Source organism: Thunnus thynnus, chromosome 12 (genome assembly GCF_963924715.1).
Source record: "Thunnus thynnus chromosome 12, fThuThy2.1, whole genome shotgun sequence".
Taxonomy (NCBI): domain Eukaryota; kingdom Metazoa; phylum Chordata; class Actinopteri; order Scombriformes; family Scombridae; genus Thunnus; species Thunnus thynnus.
In genome coordinates, this window is record NC_089528.1 from 18,552,432 (window position 1) to 18,565,745 (window position 13,314).

At 36.3% G+C, this 13,314-nt stretch overlaps 1 protein-coding gene across 1 annotated transcript in view; it reads left to right on the forward strand.

The window, feature by feature from the left end:
• Positions 1-11,581, forward strand: part of sntg1 (syntrophin, gamma 1) — a 32,226-nt gene extending 20,645 nt beyond the window's left edge. Inside the window, exons 13-19 of the mRNA XM_067606067.1 lie at positions 2,714-2,752; positions 4,669-4,785; positions 5,406-5,477; positions 6,044-6,196; positions 6,382-6,474; positions 9,415-9,525; positions 9,662-11,581. Coding sequence (XP_067462168.1) covers positions 2,714-2,752; positions 4,669-4,785; positions 5,406-5,477; positions 6,044-6,196; positions 6,382-6,474; positions 9,415-9,525; positions 9,662-9,844 — 768 coding nt within the window. The 3' untranslated portion in view covers positions 9,845-11,581. The remainder of the gene's footprint in view (positions 1-2,713; positions 2,753-4,668; positions 4,786-5,405; positions 5,478-6,043; positions 6,197-6,381; positions 6,475-9,414; positions 9,526-9,661) is intronic.
• The last annotated feature ends 1,733 nt before the right edge of the window (positions 11,582-13,314 follow it).

A 13,314-nucleotide genomic window follows, 5' to 3' on the forward strand; every position in this document is an offset into this window, starting at 1 on the left:
ATCAAGTTTATTTGTCACATATAATCATATAAGATACAATTACAGTGAAGTGATGAGATGGAACATCTGGTTAAATACTTAAACTAAAAGCAAACAAGTATTAGCATGTGTCAAAAGTAAGGACTCATTATAAAAAGATAGTGCCTGCCAGAATTTGCAAAACTTATCGTGCTTATTTATTGGTTTTTTTATTGCACCTGAGTTTTCATCTATAGTCTCTGGACAGATGTTACCCTAAAAAAGAAAGAATACAGCTTTAAAAAGTTGCAGCATGCACAGCAATGACCAAAGGAGAATATTAATGTTGGTAAAAAATTTTCTATAGATCATCGTTATGTTAGGTACCAATTAAAACATGCAACACAGAATCACATAATACTCAACATGCAAAGCAATATATAAATAAATGGTGAATATTAATGTTAGTAGAAATATGCACTGAATAATATAACATTGGATAAGATATTAGAGATAAGACATTTTCAATTTCCAGGTTGACTTTTTTTGTCGTTTCAATTGGTACAAATACAGAAAACACCAACTAAATGAGATTTGGTCTCCCTAAGGACAAGGGATCACCTGGCTGAGTGATTTTCTTGCTTTCAGATCAGTTGAAGGACTCTCGGCCTCTCGAGATAAAAATCTCCAACTTCCTTCTAAAACTAGTTTGACAAAGCTTTTAAAAAATACCTTGTGGCATAAAACTAAAAGGAGGCTGTTTTTTACATTATTTACATGTATTTTTTAACCGTCAACAGCGATGTTTAGTGTCTAAAATAGAAGATGATGAGATCCGACAGAACTTTTGTCATCCTGAAGGAAATTCATACGGTTGTGCTCATAAGTGTACATACCCTGGCAGAATCTGCAAGATGTGCACCATTTATAGTGTCTATAGTTGTGGCTGTAAAACTCAATTTTGGTCTCATCACTCCAAATAACTTTGTCCCAGAAGTTTTGAGGCTTGTCCAGGTGCTGTTTGGCATATTGTAAGCAGGCTGTTTTGTGGCATTGGCACAGTAACAGCTTTTTTCTGGCAACTTGACCGCACATCCCATGTTTGGGATACCACATGCAACTTTCAGCTGAAGTTGCATGTGAAGTTGAAGGTGAAGCTTTCAGCATGATCAGTCATATTTTCCAAAAAATGGCCAATATTTCACAAATTCTACCAGGGTATGTAAACTTATGAGCACAACTGTATATCTGGCCCATAAATGCTCAGAATACAGTATTATATATATATACTGTACATATTATAAATACAAATACTAGTAAAAAAAACCCTAAACATAATTTAGGAAAATACAAAGAAAAATAAATGACAACAAGAAGCAAACAAAATGAACAACACGGAGAAAAAGAAAAAAATGGATGTCAAGAAATAATTAGACATCATGAATTAAATGTTATGACAACTTCCTGATAACATGTACTTAATACTACATCATATTACAAATCACAGTGCAACACATAAACTGAACTGCAGGATGCTTCTTATGATACCATGTCATGAATTATAAAAGATGAGATGTGCAGATGGGTGTGTGGGTGTTTCTATGTTACAAATGTCACATACTGCAGGCAAAGAATTGTGCAGTATGAATGGAAAAACATGTATGAACTGTATTAAAGGGTGCATCACAATGTGTAGTAGGAAAATACGTTTAAACAGAAGAGGAACAGGAGATATCGGCAGTGGATTGAGCTTGAAAAGAAAGGTGCATCAACTATAGCTGTTATGTGAATGTAGTAAAAGTGCAACATTTCTCTCTAAATTCCTGTGAATTAGAAATATAAAGACTCCCAAAGTGGAAATACCCAAATCAAGTGTCAGCACATAGAAACGTGTTGGCATTTGAGGAAGTGTTGTTTGTTCCTGCTGCAGGTATTTCCCACCTCTAGGGAATCCACAAACTCAGGTGAAAGTTCCCCAGTATGTATTTTTAGACATGTGAAAACATGCATTGTATAGTTTAAAGAAGAAGTGGACCCCACAGCCTTTCCTAATTTGTATTAAGAGATGGGTGAAGACCTGCAGTGACTGTTACCGCTCACAGCAACTCACAGCAGAACTCTAAACAAACCCACTGTCACTGCTGTCACTGTTTTTCTTCTCAGCTCTTCCTCTGAAAAAAAAAAAAAAAGCCCATCTTGTTTCCTCTCTTGGGCCAAACTTGGGTAGCATCTCAAAACAAGCAGCTGTGACTTGCTCTCGCCTCTATAGCAGGACAGGAGTCGGTTTGGATTACTTAATTTGGTGTTCTGCTGCTAAGAAAGAGTTATATTGATAGTATAGTGTGGATTAGGAGCGACTGATACGTGTGATCTGAGCAGAATGTTTCAATTTAAAGCCTGACTGCTCTCTCAGTAGTTTCCCCGCTTTTATTACCACACAGAGAAGGGATTTTTTTAAATGGGTTTTTTTTTTTTTTTTTTTTTTTTTTAGGGAAGAGCCTTGGGTCCTTGTGGAAATGACTCTATCTGTCTCATTTTGTAATTTGCATACATTGAATAAATGAAGTATTTCTAACTGTATTCTTTTAGCGCTGTGGTTAACATGTTAGCATGGATACTGGGATTCATAGTTTATTTATTCTTGGAAGGATCGTCAAGCCTACTGGGTGCCAGAAATATTTAAAATGCTGCCAGAAACTGATTGTTAGTGGGGCATGTTTTAATGATTTACTGATGTTCTTTTGAATTTTAACAGGTGAAGAAGATCAACCGAAATTTTCCAGTAAATCAGCAGGTAAGTTGTTTCTGCGGGCAGCGGCGGAGCTCCCGCTGTTTGTTTAGATTGTCTTAGATGCTTTGGCTAATTTGTATATTTTATCCCTATCTTTAAAAAAATCTAAGCAGGTCAGTCAGTCAGAAAGGACACAGCCTCCTCTTGCCAGCTATTGCAACACAAGGAGAGTGTTTGCATCATTAAAGTCCATCCTCTGAGAAATGATCAGAAAACAACTTTAGTGTCCCCAGTCAGTTCATCTGAATATTTATTCGGCTGCTGGTTTCTGCCTCACGAAAATACGAGAATTCACTTCACAATTAATTTAAGAAATTAAACAGTATGAGATGCGACTGCTTGTCCTGAATCTTTCACTTGCTTGTTTTGCCATCCATCAAGAACACTCCAAACAGAAAAGCAAACACTTTACTTGGGTTGCAATCACTGTGACTTTAATGAGTAGTGATGATGGGATGCACTCGATGCCTAAAATCACTCCTCGGTATATTTGCAGCAGTTGCTTTGCTTTCTTTCTCTTCATCTCCCTGTTGGTCTAAACTCCTTTTTTTTTTGTTTACCGTAACATTTATACTGCTGTAGTTCCCCTTACAAACCTCTGCAGGCGATGTTACAAATCAACGAGCAGGACTGCTGTATGGTCTTATTCTGCTTTTGTTTAAGACGTTTACATTGTATTCAATCTGCTGGACAAACCTTAAACCCTTTTTATAATCTGAATTTTTCTGTAACTTTAAATATTCACAACTAGATAAGCAACAAAGTTAAAGTAAGGGGAAAAAACATCCTTATAACACTTTAAGTCCTCCTGTTTGGCATTTATAAGCCGGATATAAACAGTTAATAAATGGTTTATAACACACTATAATGTAGTTATAAGTAGATTTAAGTGTTTATTAACTTTGTCAACAATTGAGGCTAATTGGAGGCTGGTGTATAAATAGATAATAAATGACAATATAGTAAAACACAGCTGTTCTAGCATTAAATATGTCTTCATAGAAAAGATTATAATTTTTGACAAATACTGTACATTAATAAACACTTGAAATGTCCTTATATCTTATAATTACAGTGTAGTGTGTTATAAATCATTTATGAATGGTTTGTATACTGCTTATAAAGGATAAACAAGGGGACTTAAACTGTTACTGGTGTTATTTATTAAGAGGTTAATACTCTTAAACTCTGAGTTTGGTTTGAACAGATTTGATTGACATTGATAACGTGAGCAAACAATCCCACAACTGCTATCAGACTTTGATTTTAAATCCTGCTAAATCCTGATTGGTGACTTAAGAAATCTCACGTGAAACAGCCACAAAATCTGGTTCCAGTCTGGTACCAATCAATACCAGAATCACTGATATCAATACTGATACCTTTTGTTATCTTTAAAAGTGGCTGTTATGTAAGGGTTAACTATTTTCTATGATCTTCTGAAGACATTTTAATTACCACTAAATGAACCAGATATCTACTTTTTCTTTTTTGCTATTCTCAATTCATTACTTAATCACGTACTGTATATATTAAAACACAAGACAGTTTTAAATGGTAACTAACAACAACAACAATTTATTTTTAAACTACAACACAACAGCAGTAAAAAAAAAAAAGCAAATAGTGCAGCATTGAGAAGAGAGTTAATTTGCCCAAAACGTGATCAGATGTGGGACGGATGCATTTTTTTGGTATCGGTCCAATTGATGCTTGTATCAACACTCAAAAGAAGAATTATTCAGGGGTACTTTTGGCATCGATCCGCCCACCCTTTACCAAAACTGATGTAACTTTGGCAGAAAATGTTGCTTATGCAGGACTCCATCGCTCATTGTAAGAGGCTGTTTGACATTTACAGTTTCTCACCTGATTTTACAGAAAAAAACTCTGTGTTGTTTTCCCTTCTGATTCTGCAGATTATCTACATGGGCTGGGTCGACGAGAAGGAGCAGGACTCCGTTCAGGACCGAATGTATTCACCAAAGTTCCTCGCTTTGAGGGGTTCCTCCCTCTTCAAGTTTTCAGCTCCTCCTGTAAGTTTTTTTCCACTTCATCCTCATTTGTTTTACACCAGCTTCTCCTTTAAACCATCAATCTTTCTGTGTTTGCGCTGATGCTGTTCGACATCAACAGGGGATTTTTCATTCGATGTTAATGTATTGTTGAGGGAGAAAACGCTTTCCTGCTCGGAAAAGAAAAGGAAGCCGCTCACTCATAATCATTTGTGCTGCATTGATGATGATCATTAAATCTGTTTACATTCTACCAGCCACTTAAGTGATTATGACAAGAGGGATAAGCTGTCGATGTTACTGGAGATAGGAAAAGATTGATAGATAACTCAAATTGCCTGTTCAACTAGAATGTGCTGATAGATGGAATATGCTAATGTGAGTGGAGAGAGGAATATAGGAACAGACGTTGTGACAAGCTTCTTTATTATTGAAGACTAGTACCTATGAGGGATATTTCCCCTCAAGTGGGAACATGACAGCTTTGAATCCAACAATCATTCATCAATTATTGCAATGAAATGTAAAAAAATATTTAAAAATGAGCTACTTTTAGGGACAGTTCTGCTTACTTTCTCTTCTTCTTTAAATTATTTACCAAATGTATTAATTCCAACATAAAATAAATGTGACGTTTTCAGGTGACAACATGGGATTGGACCAGAGCAGAGAAAAGCTTTACTGTGTACGAGATAATGTGCAAGATTTTAAAGGTAAGGCAGCCTTTCCTTCAGCATTAAGAGAAGCGACCTTTACACCGGATATACAGAGAGAATATTAAGTAGAAGACACAATCTTGAGGAATGCACTTATATAACTCATTTAATTATTTGCATATGTTCTTCTCCAGTCCCTCAGATGTTCAAGCTTCTGATTGTATTATTCTCTGCAGGTTCAAGCTCACTTTGAATTTGATTGTGAGACTTTATCTGCAATTCATTATCTAGAAATGTAGTGTGGCAAATTGATTTCATATAGATTCCCGTATCAAATCAGATATAAATTAACCTTGTGCTGACACTGGTGCCATTAGGGTTACATAAAGCTATAAAAAGCTGCATGAGAGTTGTCTGATTCCGCTTGTATATATATATGCATTATCCTCATATAAGTGTTGAGTATATTGAGTACAAGGATTCAAGTGCTCTTAAGACCACTCTCTCTCATCAGAGTAAAATAGCAGCTCAGTGCCACAGGAAACTGCATTGCTTTTGTTATCTCCGCGTCACTATGCCCGTCTGTACCTGATCAGCATGGCAGCCGTACTGTGTTATCTCAGGATAATGACCTCCTGGACAAGAGGAAGCACTGCTTCAGCGTCCAGACGGAGAGTGGGGAGGACATGTTCTTCAGCGTGGAGCTGGAGTGCGAGCTGCTGATCTGGGAAAAGGCTTTTCAGATGGCCACTTTCCTGGAGGTGGAGAGGATACAGGTCCGCACCTGAACAGTAGGCAACGTGGAGGGAATTGTGATGATTGTAATCTAGCACGAGGTTCCAGTTCAGTTGTTTTAGTACAAAGATTGATAATGCTGCTATGACATTTTCAGCAGAGCAGAAGAGGCTTTTGTGTCCTTGTGTAACTCTTGTGGGTGACATCTTTTTCTCCTTTTCTATAGTGTAAAACATATGCCTGTATCATGGAGAGCCACCTCATGGGACTTACGATTGACTTCAGCATGGGGTTTGTGTGCTTTGATGCTGCTTCAAAGGTGAGTGTAAAAAAGGAAACGGATCCTTACAGTGGATGATTTCAAACAACTTTATTGCACACTATGTGATGAAACTAATCAGCTTCCCTTTTTCTTTTTTTGGTGCTGCTAACTTATTCTGCACCGTGTGCATTTCGGGAGTATGAGCACATTTGTTTTGACGGCTGGTACCTCCCCCCCCAGCTCAAACCTCTCACTTCTGCCTGCAGTTCATTTTGGCCTTTCCCCAACTCAGAGAGCCATGCAGACTACTCCACTGGTGCACATTATGTTGATGAGCAGGACACAAGCGCTGCCATATTGTTCTCTAAGATTTTGGCCCTAATTCCTGCAATGTGAAGCAACAATGTCCCCCAAGGATGCTAAAAATGTTGCCAGCGTATTGTTTACAGAGAGAAACGCACAAAACACAATCCATATGTAAACTGCAATCACAGACAATACAAGCGGTGGGATTACTCCGTAATTAAAAGTTGCCACTGGCAAATTTCAAAAAACCCATGTTAGAATTAGTTTCAATCAAAAGGAGAACAAATATAACTCTGTAAGACAAGTTGAGCTGCAGTTTGCTGGCTCAGGATCTAGTGAGATGATACGCCATGGCTCTAGTTTTGTACATAGAACAAAAGTGATAGAACCAAGACGTCTATTGCACCATAATTTACAATGTTTTAAAAACAACTTTTTCCTTCCTGATACTGATTCTTAAACTCTAGATATCTGCCAATACTGATAGCTAGGCTCTAAGTCTCCCTAAGTCACAAATTTTAATATTTTTAATGCTTCCTCCTTGCACAGAAGTCATTGGCATCAATCTAATGTTTGTTTGTTTTTTTATATTTGTATTATCATATATTTGTATTATTCAGTCAGCAAATTGAAAAAAAATGACTAAATAAAAATTTAAAAAAAGAAAAAAATAAACAAAATAAACTGAAAAGGAAATAAAGGCGGAAAAAGGAGAAAAGGCAATAAAAAAATCCAACCCCGTCATCCTAACCCACTAAAGTTCCCCGTGTATTTTCACTCATTCACATTCTTTCACATTTGTGTGATACTGTGAAAAATTATAGATGGAAAATATAGTTTTGTCTTCTAATTTTAAGCTACAAGGTACTTAATGAAAGGCTGCCAGATTCTATCAAACTGAGAGAGTTTGTTCTTTTCTGAATGTAAGGTGTTAATTAAGTCGTCCAACCACATCTCAGTTTAATGTATTTTAACAGGAATTTACAATAACTGCAACACATAACTTTTAACTATAAGTGGATGCATTGTTTTTAGATTTGTGCATATTTTGTTTATATTTGCTGTAGACAGTTTATGAAATTGTGTTGTTATACCGCATTAACCCCAGTTCAGTTCTGCAACCTTGTGCAGGATAACTGGATATAAGATAATGGGTGGATGCATAAAGCACTTAGTATTTGTTAATTAAGTAAATTAAAACATACACCATGTAAAGCACAATATTTTTATACATATCGAAAGATGGTTTTACATTTAGCAGGAGAGCTATTCAGTAGATTGTGCAGGTAGGAAGCTCTGACACCTGAGACTTGAGAGTCAGCTGCTGAATTAATGAACTAAAGTGAGAAACAAACAGCACACAAATGTGAAAAAGTTAATGTGAATTTAAAAGTTATCTGCATTATAAATATATCCGCATTATAAATCTGCATTATAAATGATAGCAGTCTTGCTATTAGGGGTCGCTGATACCACAAAATGGTTCTGATCTGATGCCAAATTATACACAGGCCAGAATCATCAATATTGATACCAATAGCAATCATTTTCATTATTAAAAGCAGCTAATGTAACATCATGCAGGAGTCATGACCATGTTTCATGATCTGAGGTGAATGAATCATTAATAAGCTACTTCTAAACACATTTTCATTACCACTGACTGACCAAACATTAGACTTTTTTTTCTTAAAAATCAACATGTTTATCGCGGGAATTCTGAGCTAACAAGTAGACAACGCTACATGTAACAGCAGCAAAGAAAACAAACAGTGAATGCAATGAGAAAAGTGTTCATGAACCCCAGAACGTGATCTGATGTCAGACGGATCCAATTTAACCTGGTACTGATGCAACTGACGCTTGTATCGACTTCCAAAACACTGTAACATTGATGCTTTAGATGTACACCCACCCACCACTACTGGATATAACTTTCTGATCTACTGTACTATATATGATGACACATAAATGCACCAGATTGGCAGAATATACGAATCATCTCATGCTGTGAGCCATATTTGCAGTAGGATAAGTTTGACAGAAATAAAACTGAACGTTGCATGAGATTGTTTCTTTATGAGGAACCACAATGGACACAGTTTTTTTTCCATGAAGGACATGATACAGATCTAACATTAAGTGCTTGTGATTGACATGAAGGAGATGGTGATATCATCACCTCTGCCCTGATTTTTAAGAAGATGACAAAGAAGTTAAAAAAAAAAGATGTGTATGTATATGATTTATTCAACAGTATTTCTCATCACATTTTTAATCAGATTTGTATTACAGTAATTATTACAGTGGCAGTATCTACTTACAGTGCCAGATACATATTCATATGAATTACATGGCCAGCTGTCTGGAAACTGATTATCTTTGCAGTTCACTGCGCAGCTTCTTTTGTTTATTCAGTTCAACACTAATTGAATCACTGAAGCTCTGCTATTTCAGGTGAAATTGCTCCGGCTTCATAAATTTCCCAATGGCAAAAATAACAAATTTATATCTCGCAACTGACGTGCCCTATTTCTCACTGGATCCACGTTGATTTTAATATGAATTATTCATGAAGTTGTGACACAAGTAGGAATTCACAAATCATATTTCATCATATAAAAATATATAGTTATATTTCTGTTGTTTAAACTTTAAAGTGAGAGTGATGTCTTGATTTCTACGTTTCAGGCAGTGCTGTGGAGATACAAGTTCTCCCAACTAAAAGGATCATCTGATGACGGGAAAAGCAAGATCAAGTTTTTATTCCAAAATCAAGACTCCAAATCTATTGAAGCAAAGGTAATTAACTTTGAAAGATCTTTAATACTGCATGTCAAAAGAGATGTTATTCAACAAGAATTTCAAAGCAACAAGGTTAAAGAAAATGAATTACCCTCGTATGACTTGCGTATTGATTTTTTTTTTTCTCCTTTAGGAGCTGGAGTTCTCAAACCTCTTTGCTGTGCTTCATTGTATTCACGCTTTTTTTGCTGCCAAAGTTGCTTGCCTGGACCCGATGTTTGTGGAGAGCCAAGGCAACGCAACTACCACGGGGATTCCTTCACTTTCCAGCATCTCGTGTAATTCACAGACACCTAAACTGAAATATGCCACTTGACAGGTGCTGCTCTCTCCAGAGCCCTTCTAACTTAGTCATGACTGTGGCCTAAAATGGAGGACAGGAGAACTGAAAAAAAAAATGTTGACACGTGACATTATGGAGGACAGCTGTGCATAGTGATGGAACTCCTCAGGAGCGAAACACTCGACATCTCTGAAGAAAGCATCTGGACCTAAACACGAAGCTCTACTTTGAATAACTTCACAGAAAGACTCAATGGACACACAAAGTGTGCAATTCAAAAAATATTTTTAAATGAATTTGTCCTTCTCTTGATCCTCAGACATCCTTATTATTGACACATCACAAAGAAAAAAATGCAGTTGTTTTCCCAAGGTAGTCTTCTTTTATTTCTCCTTTTATTGAGGTGATTTGGAGTTTAATCAAAACACATCTTAGCCTTTTTTTTTTCTCCACATCAGCCGGCATCACTTGAACTTCTGTGAGGATATTTAATGACACTGGATATGTACAAGATTGTAAGACGCTCTCTATTTTACTCTTACCTGCACACATACGTCAATAAGAAGTAGAATTTCCACTAAAGTGTAATAAGAGTCCAACTAAAAGCTAAATAGCAGCATCAATCTGATCTTGCAGTCCAAAATTTAACTAAATTCGATTAGACAAAAGTTTGCTGGCAGCGTTGGTGGATGAAATGAATGTTTTAGATCAGTGTGTACAAATACACCGAGTCAACTCATTTCTTTTTTCTCTGTATATGACGTAAACCCACCTGTGAGCTCAGAATATACCCATTTCCTGGATTACTGGATAGGAAAGGCTCACGATGCTGTATGAAAGCATAGAGTTTATTATATGGACTGAAGAGTGACACTTTGATAATCAGGTTCACCATCCACTCGAACATAATCTGACAATACCACTCTATAAACATGATTAGAAAAGTAGACGCCTTCTATGATGTTTTATAGCATTTTTTTTTTTCCACCAAAACTTGATTATGTAAATAAACACTGACATTCAAATGAACTCTGAAGAATTATGAATTATGGCGATTACTTGAGGGATTACTTGTAGGGATTAGGGCATTTGTTAATTTGATGTGCGCCAGAGACAAGTAGGTAGATAGCTCATAGCCTCGTGCTCTCTTCATTGTTTATTACTCTATGGACCAATTTAGAAGAATAAAATCAGCTATGGTGTATTTTTTGGAATATTTGATCTTTTTTGACTTGTAAATATAATTAAAAGGTTTTCATTGACAATGAGAAAAACACACCGCAAAGGAAAACAGAAATATACTGTATGTAGCATCATGGCCTCTAAAGGTTTGAGATGCCCCTTTAAACGTCACTCTGCGCTAAACAGTTTATAAATCGCTGCAGAGTGACAACTAAACGATCATATTCAAAAAGAGTTCAAGTTCAGGTCAATTAGCACAATTAATCATGCTCTTACCTTCCATTTACAAAGTAGAGTCCAAACAGAAGAGGCCCGTTGGTAAGTAAACTCTAGAGGGAAGCAAATTAAATGGGGTCAATAAAGTGCTCGGTACTGTGTGGGCTTGTTAAGCTGACACGAGTGTCTGAGGGAGACTAATGGTGGTGCAGTCTATGCAAAGAAAGTCTGAGTGAGGCTTTTGTGCTTTAAGTCGGTCGCATACCCTTATAACACAGGATCTAGAGAGTGAGGTTTATTTTATTTTTTGCAGATGTTTTATTAACAAATATGCTGTGTAATAAATTAATAAATGAGACCTTTTATAACATGGCTCACTTGTGGTCTATTTTTTTTTTTACTTAGAGTTTACTCGTCATGAGGAGTCCTCCAATCACATTTTCAGGTGTGCTATGAGTTCAAAATGTTTTTTGACTGTACTCAAAAAAGTGCTATTATTTCTCTACTTATATTGTAATACTTTTGACAGTCTGACTAATACATAGTATATTAATAAAATGTAAGTAACTTTCGGTGCATTTGACTGTACTATTTTGAGACACTATTAAGTCATTTTCCTGTATTTACTCAAAATATAATTTTAGTTTACTCAAATTACTATTTCAGATATAATATTAGGTAATATAATTCAAGTATACACATAGTGCATGATGGGAATGCATTATTATCAAGGGCCTAGGTTTGGTTTGAATTTTGGTTTGGACTTTTTTTGTTGGACGGCCAAAATAATTGTGCATGTGTAGGGAGAACAGGGTTGTTAGTCACACTTTTTACTTTCATTTGAATCCCTCAAAAACTGTATCCTTAATAGATTGCCTTTCAATGAGCAACGGAAGCCTTAAGCGTCAGGTAGGAATGAAGTGACCGTACTCTCCTTAAGCTTATTCTGTTCAAAAGATACTTGTAACAACCATCCCCACTGTGAGGTTGGTAGTCAAACACTATGGGGTCGTTATTTTAATGGAGAAAAAAAAAAAAAAAAATGGATGCAATCTTAAAAATGAATTTAAAATGTTTAATTTCATGTTGGATGTTCATGAATGTGACAATCAAGCCTGAAGAGCATGTGGCAAACATCCTCAAATGGGATTTTTTACTACCAGCAAAGCTAACTACCACATGTTGTAGTGTACAGTCTGACATGAAAAACACTAAAACTCCTCTCACCTCGATGTCAAGTGTCTTAATCCTGAAATGACCTTGTAGGTGACCTCTAACCCCAATTCTGAACATTTCAGTACCAATATTTTCTAACAGCGCCCTCTAGAGAGCAACATCTCATGAATGTAACAACCAACCCTGTTCTCCCTACTTGCTCCCTCTTTTCTCTTTCATACATGTGAACACACAGATACACATAAAGAAACTGAGTGAAAAATGTTTACTGAATATGTATTTGCTGACTTGCCTGAAACCGGACTGCTATCATAATTTTTTTTCTCAGATTTTGAAATCTGAAGCCAAAATTAATATTTAAAAATAACATATCACAGACTGTCACAATAACTGTTACAGTAAAATAAATGTATAGAAAGCTGTAGGTAATGTGCTGCTCTGTAACTCGCTGCTTTAAGGTTTTCAAACCTCATCTGAGATTCTGTCCTTTCAGTTTGTGGATTTGGGCGACACAACTCAAGAGTTTCATGACAGAGTCACAGTGTTGCTCAAACCTATCTTTAAATCATCTCAAATATAAATACGAACCGCTTCAGATGCTCCACTTCACTGACTCCACAGCTGCTGCTGCTGCTGCTGCTAGTCAACGATATGTACAGATCATCAGGTGCAGTATCCCCCATATACTGCTCTTTCACTCTTTATTATAATAGCAGAAAACACACAAACCTGGCAACTCTGCATAGATTGGTAAAAACATTGGCAGGGACAATCCAGCAACACTTTAAGAGACATTAGGGACATTAGAATTTTATTGTGTCTCAAATGAGCACAGTCAAATCTACTTAAAGTTAATTGTGGTATACTGAGTATACTTCCAATTTAAGTGCAGATAGTTGTATAATATCTTCTGTGGCTCTGGAGGGAGC